The sequence below is a fragment of the Mesoplodon mirus genome (assembly GCF_964341445.2).
Source record: "Mesoplodon mirus genome assembly, chromosome: 4".
In the NCBI taxonomy this organism is placed as follows: domain Eukaryota; kingdom Metazoa; phylum Chordata; class Mammalia; order Artiodactyla; family Ziphiidae; genus Mesoplodon; species Mesoplodon mirus.
The window spans coordinates 43,854,778-43,878,893 of NC_138979.1; the positions used below are offsets into that span (position 1 = coordinate 43,854,778).

General features: G+C 42.9%; 1 protein-coding gene across 1 annotated transcript in view; it reads right to left on the reverse strand.

The window, feature by feature from the left end:
• Nucleotides 1–285: 285 nt before the first annotated feature.
• ONECUT1 (one cut homeobox 1) overlaps nt 286–24,116 on the reverse strand; it is a 34,029-nt gene continuing 10,198 nt past the window's right edge. Inside the window, exon 2 of the mRNA XM_082618364.1 lies at nt 286–2,330. Within this exon, the coding sequence (XP_082474490.1) occupies nt 2,038–2,330 (293 nt within the window). The 3' untranslated portion in view covers nt 286–2,037. The remainder of the gene's footprint in view (nt 2,331–24,116) is intronic.

Sequence of the window (24,116 nt, forward strand, 5' to 3'; positions counted from 1 at the left end):
GACAAGATGCTGAGATTTGATCCTAAGGAGTTAGGTTTTGTGTCAAAATAGTATAATCTTTTCTTTAGCATTTTAACAAATCTCAATAAACAGCTTATTGTTGAGATAATGTTTAATTTTATATTTCTAGTTAGGTGTGGTGATTAAGAGTACCCAATTCTTTACCTATTAGTACAAAAGGCATCTACTTATGCGAGTTACAGTTCAACTGAATCCAGAGAGCATTTTCCTGGGAATCAAGCAATTCACTTGGGTACTACCAGAACAATTGTACTACTACTATTATTATTATTATTATTATTTGCCTTGATTTCTATAGCCCTGGTTAAGTGATTTGGAAAAATAGAAATTTAAAATTTTGTATTTGTAAGTTCAGGTCTAGTTTTTAATCTGTCCCTGTTAGAGAGTGGAATCTATGCTATAAAATTTCCAGCTTAATGTAGTAGCAAGAAAGAATGTAGTATTCTTTAGAGGCTATGCTTAGTGAAATAAATAGCTTAATACCTATGGAACCCAAGGTCTTGTCTTCCACTAGAACTCTTGCTTTTTCTTTGCAGTTCCACCATTTCTCCATTGTACTTGCTATTTTTATTGGTGTCCAAGTCACAAAATGTCTGGGGTTGGCAATAAAATCAGTTGATTATATTTTCAGGATATAATGAACTGCATAGTTCATTTTAATAATAATGTTCGTCTGCTTATTTTGTGTGTTTGTAAAGTATTTTAAATAGGTATTTGGTGTCAAATGCATAAAGCAAATTTAAGTCGAATTAACCTAAGTATGGGGTCCTTTATTCAGTGGCCTTTTACTAAAAAGCATTACTTTGAACAAATTTTCTAATTTAGTTACCTGTCCTGTTAAACTTAGTTTTCTAAGTTTACAAATCGGTCCTACTTCAGAAGAATCCCCAGGTTTTCTCAGCTATGAACAGACCATGGAATCATGGCTATATGTTTACTTAAGTGACATTTATGGATCCAGAAAGGGAGGGTGCCATCTGGATGTATATGTATACTGCATTGACCTCTCTGTTATGATATTGCTTCCCTGAAGCTACATTCTTTCTTGCCAGTTCTGAAAACTAATATTTCAAATGCTTCAAGAGTCATAAATAATAGTCATGATTCTACGTGGTATGTGTATTACAGCTAGATCAGTTCATACGTATAACTTTACATAGTATCTTGTGTAAAAATAGCTTTGGTTATTAAAATCATTGCAATAAAATACCTGCACTATAATATTGTGTTCTTTGGTACCTAGGTGATTTTCTTTTTTAATGGATGGACTCTTGTTTCATTTCTTAAAAAATATCTGAACAGTCCTTAACAAACAAAGAGAATGCACTGGTTTAGGTGTCATTCAAATTTCTTTGCTGGGTTTGAATCTGCATTTAGGTTGCGGGCCTGCAGGTTCAAACGCTAGGCTAGACGAGCAAAATCACACTCCTAAGCCAATGAACTCAGACAACCCCACACTATGTTGGTTGCACTCCTACAGCACAACCCTTCCTGAAGACCAGCCCTGCCTAAGTCCCTAACCACTGGTGGTGGTGGAGGTGGTGGTGGTGATGGTGGTGGTGGTGGAGGTGGTGGTGTGTGTGTGTGTATGTGTGTATATTCATGCACATACCCACACACAGTACTGAGACACCATACACCTTCGTGGCGCAGTGGAGTGGATGAGAAAGTCTGATCTTAAAGATGTCCACTCAATGGCTCAAAATCACTATGCTCCAAACCACGAAACAGCCAAGCACAGCGAGGATGATCATGGACTGAAGCTGTAAGATCCAGTGGTGTCTTCCCGCTAGTAATTTTCCTTGCCAAGTCATCACCTGGCTGAAGTGTGTGTCTCCGAACAAAGTCCGAATGCAGGTGAGCTAAGTCTTTGGTTTCTTTGGACTATAAATAACACTTTTTTTTTCTTCAAATATTTCTAAGTATAAACCTGCTATCTTGAGGTCCTGGTCTTAAAAAAATTTTTTTTTTTCATTTAAAGCTTTTCCACCGAGGTTTCAGTTTGTGGTTATTCCTTCATGCTTTGGTACAAGTGCTTGATGAAGAAGATGAGTTGCCCGAATTGGAGCTGCCCTCGTCCTGCCACTTGTCCAGACTCCTCCTCCTCGCGTTCATGAAGAAGTTGCTGACGGTGCTGAGCTCCAACCCCAGCTGCTGGGAAATGGTGATTTGCAATTCTTTGGATGGACGCTTATTTTCCTTGAATATTGCGTGTAGAGTTCGACGCTGGACATCTGTGAAGACCAACCTGGGCTTTTTGGGTGTGTTGCCTCTATCTTTCCCGTGTTCTTGCTCTTTCCTTTTGCATGCTGCAAAGAAGCACAGAGGGTGTTAGAAGACACTGCCTGGGAGAATTGAGAGCACAGCCCATAAAATCTGTTAGGCAATCCTCATGGCCACGTTCTGTCTGCTGACCTCTGACTTTAGCACCAACGTGGGCTGAGAGGGAAGTATAACAGAAGCATGGAGAGTGAGGAGGAGGTGGAGTTCTGTGAGTCCTGGGCATGGGTCCTGGCTTTGATGAGCATCTGTATTTTGTTGGTGGCAAATCAATTAACCGACACCTGGGCCTCGATTTCTCATCTGCAGAATGTTGGGCTTTAGACAAATGAACTTATTGTTCGAATTTTTATATCACTATATGTAAAGTGGATATAAGAACATCTACCTTGCTGGGTGTGGTAAGCATATATGAAATAATACGTAAAAGATAACGTTAACTAAAGTGCTTTACAAATGCAAAGTTTTATCATCTAGAAGTGGTTGTAGCCCTCAAAGGATTTACGGTCTGCTGCTAGTGGAATACTAAGAGCCTATGTGAGGGTCTAAAAATCAAATAAAAAGGAATTGCATTTGCTCCCCTTCCGATCTCTTGTGCTTCCTGGGAAACTGTATGTAAGAAAACTCTGTATAGAGTGTCCTACCATGCCCATCAAACAGTTTTCCACTGAGTCTTCAGTGGAACCAGGACTTGGGGAGCTGTGGTGAAACCCACCTCCTCGACACTGGGGCTAAACCTGTGACATTAGCCTCGTTCACCTTTGGGGTCTCCCTGTGCCTCTCTTTTGTTCTTTACGAGAGTCTTACTCTTGGAGTCCCCCTCTTCCCTTACCTCATCTCCACTGAAAAGGCCCATTCCCTGCGCATGCCTTTTGGTCCTGTATCATGAAGCTGCCTCTAGGCTGCTAGAGCTATTCTGGTGCATCATCCCAATGTGGTCCTCAGGTCCGCAGGGTTTGGTGCTGGATCAGGGTCTCCTCACCTCAGATGCTGTACTCCTCTTTCTCGCCTAATGTAGCTCACTAGCTTCCACCTGCCAAAGGGGCACTGAATTGCTAATGACTCCCTTCCCCTCCCCACCCCCAATCTCCACCATCAATGAATCCCTGCAAGCCATCCCCAAATAACCACGCAACTCAAGTGAGAACAGTGCTCTGGTTAGCTCCTATGCCCTAACTCCAATCAGCTTCCTGTCCCGCAGCTCCCCTGTGTAGGGGTTCTGGAGCAGCCATGGCTACCTTCACACCTGGCTGGCTACACTCTGATGTGCGCTCCAACCACAGCGAAAGGCAGACAGGGCAGGGCATCTTCCTGGTGGAGCTAGGGACTGTCGCTCTTTCATGTCGCCTCCAGCTGGCTGCCCTGCCTACTGCTCTCTCCTGCTCCCCCACTGTCCTTTTGTATTCCAGGTTCTCAATTCCTCCTTAGATGGTTCACCAGCTCTGGCTAGATGCAGCCTCTGTACTATCCCCAGGTATCTCTGCTCTTCAGCCTGCCCCTACCTTTCATTCCCAGCTGCTCCACATCGTGGATTCCCCTAAGGCCTTAGGTGCCCTTGAGCACAAATTAGCTAGGCAATCAGAGCAGCTAAAAAGCTAATGGGTAAAGGTTGAAGAAGCCTCCAGTCTTTGGAGTCCAAGCTAGGAGTCTCCAGGTTTTTTTAATCATGTGCTATTTAGTAAAAAATGTTTGGAGTATTACATTCCCTTACATTATTTCTTTATAAATGATATGCATGTGTTACTATACTACTGTATTATTATACAGTAGTAAATTAAAAAGCATACACAAAATATAGAAACATTTAAAGGGGTAAAATAACATAAATCGACATAGAAATTCTCTTCTACAGGTGCATCAGCTTGCCCAGGCCCCAGAGTGCATTTGCCTAACTCTAGGGACCACAGGTCCAATATATCAGGAAATATAAGAATAAGAATTTCAGAATGGACATGAGGGGAGACCTCAGTCGTAAAAGAGAGATTTTTAGGCTAGTCACGTCTTCTGGTACCTTTTATAACACATTCCATAGATCACTGGCTATGCCCTTTGCCCACCATGACAGAAAGCATAAACATAATGGGAAATATTTATTAAACGCCCAGCTCCCTCAGAGCATTGAGCTATATATACTAAACTAGGTGAGAGTCCCCAGATAGAGTCCCTCCCCACCAGGAACCCATAGCCTTCACTGGGCAACTAGATTAAGTCCCTGAAAAAAAAAGCTGACTAGGCTGAAGTCAAGCCTAGTTAGATTGAGTCAGCCCATGTAGACACAGCTTTATATAATACCGATACACATGGCTGGTTGATTCATTCACTTACATTCAAAGATGAATATAACACAAGCCTTTCTGTTAAGGAGGTCAGTCTAGTGGTTATGTAAACAAATAACTGCAAGAGCATGAAAAGAGTATACGGGATATTATCTCTGCTTGAGGATATTAAGGAAGGCATCACACAAGAGGGGTGCTTACGCTAGGCCCTAAAGGATGAATAGGAGTTTGCTAGTGAGAAAAGTGGGAAAATCTCATTCCCAGCAGGGGGAACAGCATTCGTGAAGAACTGATAAGTAGTAGTAGATTGGTAGTGGGGCAAGAGTACATGCAAGTACATACATACTTCACAGGTAGACAGAGATCAAATTTGAACTATCTTGTAGGTAAGGTTTTGAGTAAGAGTGTTGTGTGATTAAATTTGGGTTTAGAAAAACCCCTCTGGTGGTGGTGTGGGGGATGAATTGGAAAGCATCAAGATTCAGGACCAGTATGCTGTGTATGCCACTCTGACCCCCTTCAGGACTAAGGCACTCACTCATTCTTGTACCTGATGGAAGAGGCTGGTGGCTCTCAGCTGAGGTCCATACTGGGAATTGCCCTTGGTCAAAGGTTAGGCCACCCTGGGGTGCAGTTGGGGGACTAGCCACACCCAGTGGGGGATAGGGGAGTAGGGGATGGGAGTATGGATGGTGGAGGTTGAAGACAGTAGGGATGTATTGGTTTAAGGCTCCCCCACCCCAAACCCTTGCATCAAGTAGGGACAACTCTGAAGGGTTATCTAATTCCAGAGCACCCTGTAGGATTGGTTGAGGCTATTTTTGCAGCTACACCAAAGTTCAACTCCATCTGCCTGGTCTTACTTCCTCCACTCCCCCGACAGGGGTTAATCTCCATAGCCCTCTTTGATAACCTTCCTGCATGCAAGTCTCAGAGTCTGTTTCTCAGAAAACCTGACCTAAGACAGAAGCCAATTAGAAAATCAGTGTAGGGCTTCCCTGGTGGCACAGTGGTTGAGAGTCCGCCTGCCGATGCAGGGGATATGGGTTTGTGCCCCGGTCCGGGAAGATCCCACATGCCGCGGAGCGGCTGGGCCCGTGAGCCATGCATGGCCCCTGAGCCTGCGCGTCCGGAGCCTGTGCTCCACAACGGGAGAGGCCACAACAGTGAGAGGCCCGCCTACCGCAAAAAAAAAAAAAAAGAAAAAGAAAATCAGTGTAACGAGGACCCCAAGACAGACAATGGCAGTTGAAGATGGAAAATAGGAAGCAAATTTAAGAGCTTCTTGGAAGGTAGAATCAAGAGGAATCAGTGATAACAACCTGGCTGGGAGGCTGGAGTTCGGAACATCTCCCAGGTTTCTGATTGGATGGTAGTAATAAGGCCATTAGGGAATGCAGATGGAGAAATGAGTTTTATGAGAGCAGTAATCACTTCTATGTGGGACAAGTCCATTTGAAATGCATGTTGGACATCCTGTTAAAGATCTCCAGTAGGTGGTTGTCCAGCAGACGGCAGGATATATGGGGCCTGGAGCTCAGGGAAGAGATCTGGGTTAGGAAGACAGACTGGGAAGTCATTAGGGACCTAGATGGTAAATTGCACAGAACACATACTTATGGAAAAATAAATAACTGAGCATCGGGTGCAGACTCAACTTATTTATCATTCAAAAGGCAGAACAGGGACTTCCCTGGTGGTCCAGTGGTTAAGACTTCGCTTTCCAATGCAAGGGGTGAGGGTTCGATCCCTGGTCAGGGGGCTAAGATCCCATATGCCTCGCAGCCAAAAAACCAAAACATAAAACAGAAGCAATATTGTAACAAATTCAACAAAGACTTTAAAAATGGTCCACATCAAAATAAATCTTTAAAAAAAGGCAGAACTAAGGGAAATCACAAAGAGATATCTATTTTCTACATAACTAAGGTGTCTGAATGACTTCAATGTGGTCCTTAGCATTTGGCAGGACTGAGTGGGCTGAAGCTACTCCAGAGCCACCCTTTCCCAAATGGCATCAGAGGTATGATATTGCCTCAAATAGGAGTTACTTGAAAAGATGGTTTGCAGGCCAAGTACATTTAGAAAAACCTACTATATAGCCTCTTCCTCAAAATGCGTGATACGTGTTTAGCAAATATAATTTTGTTTCCCAAATTTATTTAATTCCAGAACCTTGTTTGGTAGAGACTGTCTATCAGTGTCTCATATAATACTAATGTTGGAGAAATGCAGTTTGGAAGTTCCTGACCCGAGCTCTCAATGTTAGAACCTGGGAAGTGGGATTCTCCTGGAGCAAGGAGCCTGGCGGACTCATTATGTCTTTCCAGGGCAGGCTGGCATAGTGCCTGGCTATAAGGGGAGCTCAGTACCCATATGGGTACTGGATGGGGTATCTGTGACTAAATGTGTGTGGTTTTACCTGGAAAGAACTTTGTGCAGAAGTTGGAGTGGCTGAATAAGGAAGCAGAGATATCTGTAGAATGGGGAGTGGACTAAAGCTTGTTGACAGTCAGTGGGTAACCTCAACAAGGTGCCCAGGAGAAGCAACCCACAGAAATAAAATCATGCTTCTAGAAGCTTGTACAGAATTATAGTTGTGAGACCTGTTAAGAGAATATAAATGAGAGCAGTGCTTTGGCATTCCCATGGAATTCATTTCAAGGTAGAGATTACCCATTATAAGGTAGGAAATCAGCAACTGATCCACACAAGTGTGCAGTGGAAAGAGAGAGAGTGGGAGCAAAGTCTGACAACAGGAACTGCTGCTTAGGGAACAGCACTGCATGTGTTTTATGGGAAATTTATACTTTTTTGTGTGGGTGTACAGTTTTCATTAAAGGTAGAATAGTTATTATAGAACTGGATTAAAGGGAGGAAGATTCCTGTTGCACGTGTAAGGTAGTACTGAAGAGGAGGAAGACCCGTCATGAGTCACCTCCATGAAGGTGGGCAAGCAGATATGTTTGTAGGATGCAGTGGCAAAGTGTAGTGGGGCTGTCTCAGGTGACTTTGATCTTCTCTGGGAATGAGGTCACCTACAGTCAGTACTATACGGGAGACAGAAGTAGACGTGGAAGACGGTAAAAGGCAGAGAATGATTTTGTGCACCACAAGAATAAAAGATTATAAAGAATTTTTTTTTAAAGCAATGCGTGAGGCTGTGGGCAAAGGACAAGCTTTCATCTCAGGCATGACTGGGGCCTATGCTTTGCCCATAGTTGGCAGGACAGAGCCAAGGGTATTTCAAGAAATATGAATTCTGCAGGATGTTGAAAGGCATTCCATGAATATTGAGTTTCGAGGTCAGGCAGTTTGGGAAATGCTGAGTTAGTTAATGATTAAGCAAGCTTCTTTAATGCAGGACTTCTCAGAGCCTTTAATATGCTAATGTGCACTGATATTTTCTAGCGTATGGGGTCTCCCAAACTTATTTATTAAGCAACTCTTTATTCAGGGAATTTCTCTCAGGAATGGTGTTGCTTAGAACAGTGTCTCTCAAAATGTGGTTGCCAGACCTATGCTGGTCTGTAAACTGTTACTGACCTGCAGCAAGATCAGAAAATTGAGAATAAGCAATTAGAAAGTTTTGTGGCAGTTTGACATTGCTCCAACATTCTGTGATTATTGTTCTAGTAATATATTTTTTATTGTATTATCAAAACTATTGGTCCAGAACAGATGGAAATTAGAAACAAACAACTACTCCTTCACTGTTTAAGAAGCCCTGTCTTAGAATACACTTTATATAAACATGATATACAGTAACATCCTAGAATCGGCTGTCAGCCAAGCATTTGTATATCAACTTATATTCATTTTCCTGATTTAACGTCACAAAGGACATTACAACATTTAAACTGCTGATTGAACTATGCAAAAGTCTGCCAAGAATTTGTCTGGGAATAAGCAGGCACATTGCCGTACACCTGAAAACAACACAACATTGTACATCAACTATAGTTCAATAACAATTACAAAAAAAAGATCTGTTGTACCAAATTAAAAAAAAATAAGTAGGCACAGACATGTGGGCCTGGGAGACATTTATAAAGCCAGATGGACTTACAATACAACTTCTTAGATGAACCTGGGCTCACAGGACACAAGCTCAAGGCCCAGCTCTGTGGCCACTGATAGATGTGTGATCTTGGGCAAGTCCATTGCCTTCTGGAGCCTTAGTTTACCCTGCTACAAAATAGAGGACAATGGCCTTCTTTCCTCACAGGATTATAATAAGCATTAAATAAGATAAGCTATGCTGAAGTGATTGTTAAAACTATAAACGCTTAAGAAGTGTTCTAGATGTTTGCAAATCAATTTTCAGATCCTTCCTTTTTTCTTTGGTCAAGATGCAAGTATAAACATTGAATTTACACAGCAGGCTCGGGTCTTTGCTCTGTCTCTAGCCTGTGGTATAAACCTGAACACATGACTTGATCTCTTTTTCTGTATCCTTTCAATGAGCAGGCAGTATTCTAAGGCCCCTGCAGGGTTGAAAGCCCTGTGAGTCAATGAATACACCCCTGCAGTGCCTTTCCTGGTTTCCAAAGTCTAATATTATCTCAGTTAAAAAATTTCCAAGGCAACCTTACTCTGTCTTTTAGAATATAGAGCCACTATGTTGACTATTCCATTTCACCTTCTCCATCTTTATGGCTTCTCAAAAAGAGCAGGTAATGGCTCTGCAGGGACACCAGCCAGTCCTGCAAATAATCCAGATCCACATTCACCTGAATGAAGGCGATCAAACACAAACTCACATTCCTGACAGTTGCTTCGACCTCATAAGCTTTAGAGATTAAAACAATGACAACAGCAACTACCACAGACCCTGTGAACAGTTATGCATTTGCCCTCCTAGGACTCTGAGCCATTAAACAATAGGTACTCTATATTTTTACTAGTTTCTACTTTTTCATTAAAAATGTAGGAAAATTTGCTTAACTTGCTTCCTGAGGTTCTTGGCATATTTGTCCCAGAGTTGGCTGCTTCACATAGGATGGAATTGTGGGTTAGAAGAGGCTGTCTTCTTGGGGGCAGTAGTGTATGTTTCAATGTGCCCTTATGGAAGGAACGCCAAGGGTCCAGGTAGAATGAGGGTGTACATTATGTTCCCAGGCTATGAGGGAGGGAGGAAGGTTCTGTAAAAGCACTGCTCTAGTTGTCAAAAGTTTTGGGTTCTGGGTCTGTCATTAATTAGTTGAATGGCTGGGTTAAACCCCTTAAACAGGCTGGGTCCAGCTTCCTTAACTGTATAATGAAGGGACTTGACTAAGTAACTTACAACCCCTTCTAGGTGCAGCTCTATGACCTGACATGTGTAAAGTCAACATCACTCCAGAGGGAAGATGTACAGTTCAGATTCTACGTCATAAATGGGCACTCGGAGAAGGGTGAGGGTTGAACAGTTCACTCTAGCTGGCCCCCTCCCGGGCCCCCTGCCCCCTTTTGTAAGGCCATCCCTGTGCCACCACCTCCTTCTCCCTCCTGGCAGGCAGTGGGGAGAGAAGACTTTTGGGGCGGAGCACTTGCAGATGAGGTAGGAAAGGGAACAAGACCTGTGTGCTTAGTAAACAACACTACCAGGTAAGACCCAAAAATTGAACTTCATAAACTGTAATTACAATTTGTAAAGGTCCTTTAGAAAATTTTCACTGATCTTAGTTAGACTGAAGAGGAATATGGAGAAATGTGTGTGTGTGGTGGACGCACAGACAAGTGACCGGGGAGCCACAGTATCTGCTAGAATAAGATGGGGATGCAGCCAGATGAATGGTAAGCCATGGGTCTGTCACTTTAGAGACATTATTTAATTTTAGCAACAGCTCTGTGAGGCATCGAATTTAATAGGAAATATGGGAATTTAACCTGAGGAGAGGACAGTTTGGGCCTCAAGGTCTGGATGGTGAATCCTAGAGAGGCAGGATGAAAGGCCTGCGCGGGCAGGGCTGAGACAGCCAGGCCTGGGTGATTCAAGTCACATTTTTTTGGTGGTCTGACTCTAAGGGACTGAGGAAGGAGACTGTATGCCTGCAGCTTCCCCAATCACATGTGGCTTCTACCCTGAGAGTCCTTGCGCTATGGCCGTGTACTTCCTCCATACAACTGCTCCAGGGTCTGCTGTCCTAATGTGATTGAGGTGAGGTGGGCCAGGGAGAAGTAAGGGAAAGGGCTGGGATTCCAGGGCACGGCGAAAGTGCCCTGTCATCTCAAGGGGCCTGCTAGAGACGCAGTGTCTTCCCCCTGAAGGCCAGTGCCAGTGCTAAAAACTGCAACCTGCAGGGCCAAGGGCTCTTGAACAGGTAAGCCCGCGATGTCCCAAGTCACTCAGGGGAGGTCCGGCCTGGATTTGGAGGAGGCGGGTCCAGGCAGCTGCTAGGGCCCTCAGCTCCTTTGCTGCTCCAGTGCCTCCAGGGAAGGTAGGGTGCACTGGGAAGGCAAAAAGCACACTCTGAAATTCCTCCCAGATTCCCGACCGACTTGGTAGTAACATTCCTGCACACCCTGCTCTGGGGACCTTGGGGCTTCAGGGACAGAGAAAAAGGATAAAAAAGCAGCGGGGCCAGAATAGGCAAATCCATAGGGACAGAAAGAAGTTGGTGGTTGCCTGTGGCTGAGTACGTAGTGGGGGGAAATGGGCAGGACTGCTAATGGGTATGGGGTTTCTTTTTGGGGAGGTGATAAAAAGGTTGTAAAATCGATTGTGGTGACGGTTGCACATCTGTGAGTATATTAAAAACCACTGACTTATACTCTTTAAATGGGTCAATTGTATGGCATGTAAATTACTTCTTAGTAAAACTATTTAATAAAGAAGTAGCTGGGCACGCAGACAGGTTGAGCCCTCTGCTCTCACTCCCCACTTGCCACCGAGAGGAAACCTCTTCTGGACTGTGGCAGGGACAAGGGGGGTTGCTGTTCATGTCTACTGAGCCCCCAAACACTGTCTCTTGACAGCTGAAACTGCTTTTCAAAGTAAACTCTACAAGACAATACATGTTCGTGGAGGAGCAAGCATGCAAATAAAACAGATTTCAGTAAAACAAGAATGGAGGAACCATGGAAGTGAACGTGGCAGGTTCCCAAGCCCATTTTACAGGCTAGCACCCATCCTGTGGAGATCAAAAAGCCAGTGGGTGGGCTGCCACAGCTTCAGGATTAGAGCTCAGACTCCAGTAGTTCTGGGTCATAGTGTTATCTGCTTTGCCTTGAGTTACTGTGCTGTCCTGTGCATATTTTCATAAGCCAGGCCCCCAGTTGTTTTGTCAGCTCTTAAGCAGCAAATTTGGAGAATACAGTATAAAGTACAATTTGAAAAGCTACTCCAGTGAGTTCTAACTGATATGGCCACGGACAGCCTTTACACGGGAAGGGAACTCCTGCACAGACTATCTGGAAACAGTGATGCCCAGGAGAGGGCGGTGGGGTCAATACAACCTGCTGGACACAAGCTAGCTTTTCTGGTATCTGTGACTTTGTGGGTAGCTCAAGCACCTATGGAAACTCTTCTGGGCATGAATGTGAAAGACCTGATAAAAACATGCAAAGAGCAGACATTCTTAGCCAAGAATGATCACTGTAACTCACCCCTGTACCTTGCTTTATGGTACTTAAATCACCTCCATTAAACCTTCCCATGTGATCCCCATAAAACTCAGTGAGGTAGAAATGGGTATTATGTCTTTTTCTGTAGGTGAAAAAACAGTGTCAAAGAGGTGAGGAGACTCGCCTATGGACACGCAGCTGGTTCACTGGGTGACTTCCAACTCCACTGTGCCCTGGAGGCAGATGCCAGCATGGTGGACACATCATGCAAACTTTCCCCAGGATGGTTACACGGGCAGGAGTAGCTGGTAAGGGGAGCCCGGGAACCCAGAGCCACGGTGCGTGGGGTAGGAGGACCTAGCCGGCCAGGCGGCAGGCCTGTTGTCAGCCAGACGGCTCTGGCTCTGGCTGAAAGGATTGCAGTTGGCCCATCCAGGAAATCGGGCTGCATGGAAGTTGAGATGAAGGGAGCTCAGGCAGTGAAGGGCACCAAAGACCCACGCTGGCCTGGGAGAGGGACCAGAGTGAGTTTAGTTTCAGTAGCGGGACGGAGGAGCACTAGATGCTGTCTCCGTGTGGATATCGGCTCTGAGAGGAAGCAAAAGAAAACTGAGCTGACCCAAAGGAGAAGGAAAGATGGGGAGCAGCTAAAGCCAAGAGAGGTCTGCTACATCAAACTCAGGTTGGAAAAGTCGCCCGAACCTCTCACAACCCCACCCTGTTTGCTTCTATAACTGAGCTGTCCAGGACAGAGACCTGCCTTCCCACCCATCTGCTGCCTGGAGTCCTTCTGGAGACAGCATATAACAGATTTCCAGCAATCTCTCTTCTCTAGGGACAGCTCCACAGCTGTAGCCCAAGAGGTAGGGCTATTGGACTTTATGATCAAAGGAGGGCAGAGGCTGCCTGGGCCTGGGGGGGGATGGAACAGGATCAGCTGAAATGTACAGCTGCTTCCCCTGTGCTAAGCCACACACATGTATCACCTTATGATGTCACTCAACAACTGTGGGAAGCAGGTGCTGTTACAGCTGTAGGCTGCTTCCCTGGGTAGCCCCACTGCTCACAGGTGCCCACGATCTGCACTTCTTCTGATCTCCACCCACCTGTCTGCCTAACCTGGCTTTAGACTGAGCATTTATTTAAGAGTAAAATCGTGGTGGTGGTTAAAAAAAAAAAAGTTTACGTTTGTTTACAAATGCACAGCCTGAGGCTCAGAGGTTAAGGGATTGGCCCAAGGTCACCCTAATAGTAAATGGTGGATCTGAGAAAAGAGCCAGGGCAGGGTCCAGTGATGGTGTGGAGGAGGCGATGGTGTGGAGGGGGTGATGGTGGGGAGGTGATGGTGTGGAGGAGCTGATGGTGTGGAAGTGATGGTGTGGAGGTGATGGTGCGGAGGAGCTGATGGTGTGGCGGAGGCGATGGTGTGGAGGAGGTGATGGTGGGGAGGTGATGGTGCGGAGGAGCTGATGGTGTGGAAGTGATGGTGTGGAGCTGATGGTGCGGAGGAGCTGATGGTGTGGAGGAGGCAATGGTGTGGAGGAGGTGATGGTGTGGAGGAGGTGATGGTGTGGAGGAGCTGATGGTGTGGAAGTGATGGTGTGGAGCTGATGGTGTGGAGGAGCTGATGGTGTGGAGGAGGCGATGGTGTGGAGGAGGTGATGGTGTGGAGGAGCTGGGGCTCAGGTATTCCTCAGGCACAGACTGGGAGGACATCAGAGAATCACACCAGCTTTCACTTTCCATGGCTCCTGAAACAGCCCTTTTTGTGTGATTCTAGACTATCTTAGTTCTTCTTCTCGCAAGCTTTGTCTTCTCTCATTTTTTCTGCGTTCCCTGTGGTACAGGCTGAACATGGGACAGAAAGGTGAACTGAGAATCCTGTTGAATGAATGCATTTTCATACCCCTGTGATACTTGCATCCATCCTCTTGCTGGCCATTCACTGTCACATGCACACATTTTCCTGAGCACAGGCCCAAGCTGTTTGAGACTCACCAGAAGAGGCACGACCGCCTGACCCTTCCCTCCTGGAAGCTCTTTCCCTGCACTGCAGCTTCAAAAGAACCCGTGGGAAGAAAAGCTGCTGCCTCGCACATGCCCCTTCAGTCAGTTACGAAAGGTAATGTGGCTCTTTAATGAAAGGTTGGCTCAGGAATTCTGATTTTTAAATTCCTAAACTTCTGTTAATGCCTGATCCATTGAGGTTTTATTACATCAGTCTCCCTCATCTTAAAGAGCCCCTCAATAGTTTGGGCTATAATAATAATAATTGGAAATATGTGATATCGATGCCCTAGTTATGATGTTGATTCTGCAAAACAGTCAAAATAAATGGCAGACCTGATGAATTACATGCTTAGTATGCATTATTATCTCATGCAGGCCTATTGTGAATTGTAAGTCTTAGCTTATTGATCCCATTTCTTTAATTAATAGCCATATATAACACTTTATAATATTCACAGCAATTGGAAGTTATAAAATGGAACTCCTTAAAAAATAACCTACAATTTTGACTTTTCGCCAAGTCATCAGACGTTTTTCACAGTTAATTTCAAATTAGTGGTTTTCCTTGTTTGCATTTCTGGAAAGTCATCTGTAGAGTCAATTGTAAATGCTGTTCTCCCAATGACACATGTATTATACAATTGGCTTCATAAGGGTCTCTAGTAAGCTTGAGAGGAAAGCCCTTCTTGGCCGCTCCATCAAGATATTCAAGGACCTCGACCCTCTGAACCCAATCACCTTTTCCATTTCACTTCCCACAACTGCCCACCCACCATCCACACTGAGCCACACTGTTCAGAAGTCAGTCCTAAATACACTGTGAATGTTCACACCTCTATTCCTTTGCTCAAGCTGTTCCCTCACCCAGAATGTCCTTCCTTCTCTTTCTTGTCCCTATGTAATCAAGGCCCAGCTTAAGCATTTCATTTTCTATTAAGGCTTCTCCATCCCCTCTCTCATCTGGGGTGAATTGTGGTCTCCTGTGCCCATAGAGCTCCCCAGATAATTAGTTATTACCTACCCATCTCTCTCACTAGGAACCCATGAGTTCTGTAAGAGTAGACCATGGATTATTTCTTTGGCATACTCAGCATCCTTGTTGGATAAATAAGTCAGATGTGGCCCCAGAGAAAATGGGGAGACATCCGAGACACAGTCCTTTTAAAGTCCCCAGGTGATTCTAACACATAGGCTAGGCTGAGAACCACTATTCTAAATTAGTGCTCCTCAAACTTGAGTGTACAAACTTGAGTCATTTGGACATTTTGTTAAGATGAAGATTCTGATCCAGCAAGTCTGGGCAGAGCCTGAGATTCTGCACATTTAACAAGCTCTCAGTTGCCCACTGCTCAGTTGCTGGTCCAGGATGGCACTCTGAGTAAACAGGGTCTAGAGTCCAGAGCAGAAATTGTAAGGCGTGGGTCAAATACATCAACATCACCTGGGAGCATGAAGGGGAGGCTTGTTCAAAATGTATATTCCGGAACCCTGTCTTATCTCTACTGAATTAGATCTTCTGAGAGAATGGGATTCCGAAACACACATTTTAAACAAGTTTCCCAGGTAATTTAGAATAAAGTTGGAGGAGATTCTGTCATTAACTGATAGAACTTCCTAATGCCAAGGGGCAGAGGGGCGGCTGCTGTGGAGCTGCAGAGCGCCCCCTCTGGCAAATGAGGGTACTTCACACCCATGCCTCCCTCTTCCTCCTGATTATCCACCAGGCTGGCAACGGAACAGAAACAAATAACTGGGGGCTTATCTTCTTCTACATCACACCTCCACACGCCTGCTGACAAAAGGACTGTGATTAGTCTGCACTGCACCTGTTTTATGGTTGCTATATTTAGGATCTTTTAAAGTATTATTTTACATAATAACATGTTGGCACAAAGGTGCACACACACACACACACACACAAACATATCACAAAACTGTTCTGCATATTTCAGGCTGTGCTTCTCAAACTTTAGTATGCTTTAGAATCATTTAGAGAGCCTGTAAGAAGACAGATTACTGGGCTCTTACCCTGAGTTTCTGAATGAGCAGGATATCTAGCAAGTTCCCAAGTGATGTTGGGGCATATGAATGGGGGAAGAATTGAAAATGAATGTTACAGAAAATATTTTTAGCAGGTTTGTTTATTTTATGGGTATGGGTGAAGCAATTTTGAAATTATTTTAGATGTATTTCAGGATTGAGCAAATGAGTAAGTGTGCATGTGTGCTGGGGGGTGGATATGTTATTGAGTGCCAGGGTTCTCACTGTAGAGGAAGGGACACACAATTATGGAATGAGGGTAGGCAAGAAGAAATCCTACGGGGATATATTGCAATTAGATGTGGAGGTACTTGTGCGAACTCATGATTTTAAAAATATATATGTAAGCATGTTTATGTGCACGTGTATATTATATATGTATGAGTGCATATGTATATTTCTGGGGTGTGTGTGTGTGTGTGTGTGTGTGTGTGTGTGTGTAAATATACATGCATATTTTTCCTGGATTTTTCTGAGGGGGCCAAAGAACAAAGTCATGCTACTAGCCATGAGCACACCTAGTGACCAGGCCTTCTTGGTCTCTAATACCATTCCCCACCAGAATAAACCAGGGCTCATCAAGGAAAGGGCAGATTCTAGGGCTGGGACAGGGTAGGTAACAGATGAGCTTGGAACATCTTATTATGATGCCAGAAAGTAAAAGAAAAGGGCTTCCCTGGTGGCGCAGTGGTTGAGAGTCCACCTGCCGATGCAGGGGACACGGGTTCGTGCCCCGGTCCGGGAAGATCCCACATGCTGCGGGGTGGCTGGGCCCGTGAGCCATGGCCGCTGAGCCTGCGCATCCAGAGCCTGTGCTCCGCAACGGGAGAGGCCACAACAGTGAGAGGCCCGCGTACCGCAAAAAAAAAAAAAAAAAAAAAAAAAAAAGAAAGAAAGTAAAAGAAAAAAAAATGGAGGAGAAGGAGGAGGGGGAAGAGTAGAAGGAGAAGGAAAAGAATGATGGAAACAGGTCACAAGAACAGAGGAGCCAGATTAAAGGGGCTCCCACTGTCAAATCTGAGACAGCTTGAGCACCAAAATAGGTAAGTACAGAATTGAATTAGAAACCATTGAGAAAAAAGGAATGTGTGAATCTTATCCAATAACAAATGGATAAGTAAACGAGAGAGAAGGGGCTCTTGCTCACAGAAGAAAGCTGAGAGCTGACTGTCAAACAAGGCAGGAGTGCCGGAGATGGAAAATCATTTTGAAGCCGTCGTGATAAACAGGTCAGGCAAGAATCAATAGATGCTAAATCTGTGGGGAATTCTGATGAGGAGTAGGATATCTGCATAATCTTAAAGTATCTCCCCACAGACTGCTTATTAGCTGTAAGAGAGAAAGAGAAAAAAAATGTGATTATACAGTGGAGAAATTAGGCAACACCTCGACCAAGTGATCAAAATTAACTCTCCAGTTAAGTGGGAGACAGACAGACTTCATGGGCCTCCAGATGTGATCCCCTGAGAAGGACACGCCTCACTCATGCAGCTTTCTGGGCAAGAAAGCGCCACCTCAATCTAATCACGAGGAAACATCAGATAAACATAAAATGAGAAATATCTTTTTTTTTTAAAGTGGGGACTATATTCTTCAAACATTTCAATGTTATAAAAGGTTTAAAAAGCTGTGGAAATGTTTAAGATTAAAGAAAAGAAGAGATATGAAACAATCCCAGACTGGATCCTCTCCTGGAGAACAATGCTGTGAAGGACATTACTGGGTCAACGGACAAAAGTGAACTGTGGCTACAGAAGGGAAGGTTCACACTCGTGGAAATACATTCTAAAGTATGTAGGGGTGAGGGGCTATGATGTATGTAACGTACTCTGAAACGGTTCATGAAAAAAAATTCTGTGCATTTCAGAGTGAGAGAGAAAGAGAGATTGAGAGAGAGAGAGAGAGAGAGAGAGCACGCATGTGTGCACAAATGATAAAGCAAATGGGGCAAAATGTTAACAGTTAGTCAACTGGTGGGTAAATGGTTTAATGTTCTTATTTTATTTTTGCACCTTTTGAAAAATTTGAAAAAAACTTCCAAATAAAATGTTCTTAAATCATGCTTTTGAATAATATTTAATGACACAGATAAGTTTGACTGTAAATTCTTTATGAGCTCAATTTTGTGAAAAATAAAAATTAAAAATGTATCTTATTTACATAATTTTAAAAAGCTAGAAGGGAACAAACCGACACATAAACAGATATCATCTCTGGGTTATGGGATTATGGATGATTTGATCCTGTCGTATTGTTTATAGTGTTTCATATTTTCCAAAGTTATGAGAGAAAAATTATTTTTGAAAGAGGAAAACAAATATTCAGAAAAGTTTTGTGTTTGTTGCTGACTGCTGTGCCATTGACTGATAATAGCAAAAACAAAACAAAACCAAAAACTTGAAATCACTGAAATGTCCAATGAAAGGCTGTTGGAGAGGTTATGTAAATTATCATGCTTCTGAAATATTATATAGTCATAAAATTTATGTTTGCCCAATCAATTTATGGACCAACCTAAGCATCTAAAAATAGGGGATTGGTTAAATTACAGCATAGCTGTAAAACATAAAATGTGCAGAAAGCATTTTGATCCAGAGCACTCCAGGAGCAGAGGGAGGGCTTTGACCTCTTTGCAGTCTTGCAAACTGTAAACACCCTATTTATACATATCTGCTAAATGAATAAGTGCTACTCGTGGGAGGGGGCAGGAATGGTGGAATTACCAGGGGTTTTTATTGTCTCCATTTTCCTTTTATGTATTTTCAAATATTCTATCATAAATTTAATAACATGGGATTTTTAATTTTAAAAGTTATAATATAGTATGTATGGATCATCCCATTGAGAAGAGATTGGAAAGATATTCACAAAAGGGGGCTATCTCTGTTTGGGGGTGTTATGGGTGATTCTTGTCACCTTTTTTCTTGATTAGTAGTAATAATTTTACAAAGAAGTTATTTTTAAAAGGCACTGGACCATCATTAAAAAGTCTACAAATAATAAATGCTGGAGAGGGCGTGGAGAAAAGGAACCTTCTTGCACTGTTGGTGGGAATGTAAATTGGTGCAGCCACTATGGAGAACAGATGGAGGTTCCTTAAAAAACTAAAAATACAGTTATCATATAATCCTGCAATCCACTCCTAGGCATATATCTGGAGAAAACTCTAATTTGAAAAGATACATGCACCCCTATGTTAATTGCAGCACTATTTACAATAGGCAAGACATGGAAGCAACCTAAATGTCCATTGACAGATGAATGGATAAAGAAAATGTGGTGTAGATATACAATGGAATGTTACTCAGCCATAAAGAAGAATGAAATAACGCCATTTGCAGCGACATGGATGGACCTAGAGATTATCATATTAAGTGAAGTAAGTCAGACAGAGAAAGACAATATCATGTGATATCGCTTATATGTGGAACCTAAAAAATGATACAAATAAACTTATTTACAAAACAGAAATAAACTCACAGACTTGGCAAACAAGTAATTTGTGACTACCAAAGGGGATAATGGGGTGGGAGGGGGAGATAAATTAGGAGTTTGAGATTAACAGGTACACACTACAAAATATAAAATAGATGAATAGCAAGGAACTGTTATATGGCATGGGGATCTATATTCAGTGTCTTGTAGTAACCTGTAATGGAAAAGAATCTGAAAAAGAATATATATTTTCTCCATCTCTGCTGACAATGGCATGCAATCCGACCCTCATCATCTATTGCCACCCTCCTAGCTAGTCCCCTGATGCTGCTACTTCTCCTATTGGCTCACACTATGCTGCCTTTCAAAAGCACAAGCCTGACAACTTCACTCTACTAGAGGGCACAACTTCCTTCAGCTCCTGCTGTCACAGACCCAAGTCCCTTGGACGGCACAGGCATACAAGATCCTATGTACTCTCTTTTCAGTCTTCTTTCCAGTTTCCTCCCTGCTCCCACATAACTGTTTTCCTGCCTATTTCAGCACTCATCAAGGATATTTGTGTAAGTATTTGTTTCCCCACACATGTCCTCCCGTGAGCTCCTCCAGGATACGGCAGGTTGTGCCTCTTCTGAGCCCCAGTACTTAGCCCAGCGCCCTTCACATAGGAGGTACTCCATCAGCCTGAGGGCAAATGAAGGAAAATGGGCCTTCTGAATGATGTAATATGACCCTCAGTGACTTGAATGTGCACATGAATCTCCTAGGGATCTTGTCAAGGTGCAGGTTCAGATTTAGTAGGTCTGGGGTGGAACCTGAGAGTCTGCATTTCTTACATGTTCTGCTGCTGGTCTGGGGACCACACTGAGTAGTAAGGACCCAGAGAACAGTAAGAGTTTTTCAGATGGAGGAGAGTATGGACACAATCATTCTTATAGGAATATTGAATTTTTTAAACATATTTATTGGAGTATAATTGCTTTACAATGATGTGTTAGTTTCTGCTTTATAATGAAGTGAATCAGCTATACGTATACATATATCCCCATATCTCCTCCCTCTTGTGTCTCCCTCCCACCCTCCCTATCCCAGCCCTCTAGGTGGTCACAAAGCACCCAGCTGATCTCCCTGTGCTATGCGGCTGCTTCCCACTAGCTAGCTATTTTACATTTGGTAGTGTATATATGTCCATGCCACTCTCTCACTTTGTCCCAGCTTACCCTTCACTCTCCCGGTGTCCTCAAGTCCATTCTCTATGTCTGCATCTTTATTCCTGTCCTGCCCCTAGGTTCTTCAGAACCTTTTTTTTTTTTTTAAGATTCCATATATATGTGTTAGCATATGGTATTTGTTTTTCTCTTTCTGACTTACTTCATTCTGTATGACAGTCTCTAGGTCCATCCACCTCACTACAAGTAACTCAATTTTGTTTCTTTTTATGGCTGAGTAATTAGGAATATTGAATTTTTGAGTGAACTTTTAACCTCAAAAGAGATAAAAGAAGTAAAATATTATATAATGATACAATATATATATATATTATATATCATTTAAAAATATACATAAAGCTATGGAACTATAGGTTATTCCAGAAAAAGAGTAAAATAAATAACAAAGGGGAAAAAATATAAGTCATTTGCTCTTAAATTCTCAATATCAATATTCTTTTTTAAATAGAAGTATAGTTGATTTACAATGTTGTGTTAGTTCCTGGTGTACAGCAAAGTGATTCAGTTATCATATATATATATATATATATTTATATATATATATATATTGTTTTCAGATTCTTTTCCATTATAGGTTATTACAATATATTGAATATAGTTCCCTGTGCTATACAGTAGGTCCTTGTTGTTTATTTTATACATAGTAGTGCTCAATATCAATATTCTAATTATCAACTTGGAGTTATAGTAGAATCACCTGGGAGGCTTTTTAATCAGCATATATTTTCTTGCCACCTCTCTGCCACCAATCTGATTTGAGGAATATGAAACTCTCCATCCACCCCTCCCCACTACAAAAAACTACAGCCTCGGAGAACGCTTTTGTTATTGATGGGAAGGCATCGTTTCACTCAGCTGTGCTGGGGAAGAAACAAGCTTCCAGCTATACAATAATTCGGATCCAAGAAATCTTCTGCAAGGGGTTTTACCCACGGCGTCCACACATCCTATTGTCCCCTCTGCCTGAAAACCTCTTTCCCCATTTCTGACCAAGTCCTGTTTTTTCTTTTTTTCCAGATCTTCAAAACTTTCCTTCATCACACCCTAAACCGTTCCTTCTTGGCACAAAAAAGCAACCAAGCTATTTGTCTCTCTTCCCCACTAGACTATGAGCTCCAAAAGACTTGTTTGTGCTCAGTACATCCCCAGTCCTGAGCACAGCACTGTCATAGCTGTACTCAAATGAATAAAGAAAAAAACCACTCTTTCCATATCTAATGAAATTTCCTCTTTCGCATCTTATGGCCTGTCCACAGTTGGCCAGATGTAATTCCTAAGAAAGCTGACATTTAGTACAGGGCTAAGAACTGTGTAAATGACAACTCAAATGTCCTGGGGTTTATTTGGTCCAAGTTGTTCGGGTTGGGGAATCAGACAGAAACCATCTTTTTCCTCCCCAAAGTTAAAATTAAATAATATTTACCTCTTACAAAACATGTATATTTAAGATAGGAAGCACAGGAACAAAATGAACACTGGTGAAGGCAGCACCTGACAAAAGAACTGGAACATCTGCTGTCTGTGAAGCTACAAGGGTGTTCTCTCCTTTTATCTCTAACCTTTCCCTACTGGAGGTACCACTCTTAGGAACTTGAGTTTATTATTAATTTGTTTTTTCCACATACTTATGTATCTCTAAACAATAAGTTGTTCAGCATTTCTTGCTTTTAAGCCTTGTAAAAATGGTATTGTTCTGGTGTGATTTTCTATAGCTTGTTCTTTTTTTTTTTTTTTTTAAAAGAAATTCAACACTGTTCCTAAGACTCAACTGTGCTGTTGTGTATAGCTGTGGCTCATTCATTTTCATCACTCTAATATACTCCTGCATTATATGAATACATCACAGTTTATTCCTGCATTCCTCGTCAGTGGGCATTTGGGATGTTTCTGGTTATTTGTTCTTAGAAGCAACGCTGTTACAGACCATCCTTGTACTCATCTTCAGGAACACCTGTGAGCTTATCAAGGGTATATACCAAGGGGTAGACTTTGTTCAGCTGCGGGTTCAGGTTTATAAGCCAAATTATCTTTTGAAGCAACGGTGGCAATTTACATCCCCACCAGCAGTGCATGAATTCCTGATGATCCATATCCTCACCAACGCGGGTATTGTAACCTCAAGCTGAAATATTTTTGTGCCAGAAGGCAGTGCTCCTGACTGGAAAGGCTGTTTCCTTCTGGCCATCTGTTAGGAGAGCCTGATCTGAGACTCTGCCCAAGAGATGGGTGCCAGGGACTTACACCTTGTTGAATCCTGACTTTGGGACAGAGCATTAAATTGAGAAAAGAGACTGTCATGGATACACAGTCATCATAGAAGGCAATCATTCATAGAATGTGGGATCTGGAAGGACCCTAAGGCCAAATCCTTCATTCTACATTTAAGGAGACTGAGACCCAGAAAGGTTAAATGACAAGTTCTCAGAGCTAATTAGTACAAGAACCTGTCTCTGGGGCTCTCATTTCTTAGTCTAGGGTGTTTTTTTTTTAATGTGTTTATTTGGTTTAGTAATTTAAGATAACACAATCTAGTAAATTAAAAATGACTCCATAAATATTCAAATAACTGCCAATTTATCTTTAAAAGGTAGTTGTTTGACTTCCATGACTGATGAATTTGATAACTTCAGCTTCTTGTGAAGTAAACAGTAATACTGAATTTCAATGGGATAAACAGGGGAAAGATGCAATCTCCATAGTAATGGTTTTCAATAGGCAAATTTAACAGTATTAAAACACACTGATCCCCTGGGGAAATTAATTCCCAATTTTTTGGCGGATCATCCTCATCCTTGGATCATCCCCCCAGGCAAATGATAGGCGTGGGTTTAAGAAGCCATGTTATGAGGAAGGTCAACTTCAAATGCAGTGAAATTTCAATTCATCCTCCTCTTCTGAGTACTCAAAATTAACATATCGTAGGAGGCTGGGAACTGTTTGTGGATATTATGGCAAAATAGCCTCAGTAATCCGATGGTATATAATCTTAGGTGCCTTTACTTGTGAATGTTGGAAAATTCTGAAAAGAGACCAGTTTGCAGCTGAGGTACTTAGTGCTCTTTAGAGTGTGCATAAGAAGCATGATGTGTACAAAGGAATCTGTCCCCACATACGAAGCAGTAAAAATGCAACTGGGGAGGGGAGGAAGACTGCCTAATAGGAAGGGTGTCTGTGTGAAGGAGAGTGGCTTCGAAAGCCTGCAGGGAAAATCTTCATCCTGGAGCTGTTTCCTACAGGGACCCCTCCCTCCACCTCCCCTGCCCAAATTCCTTGCTCC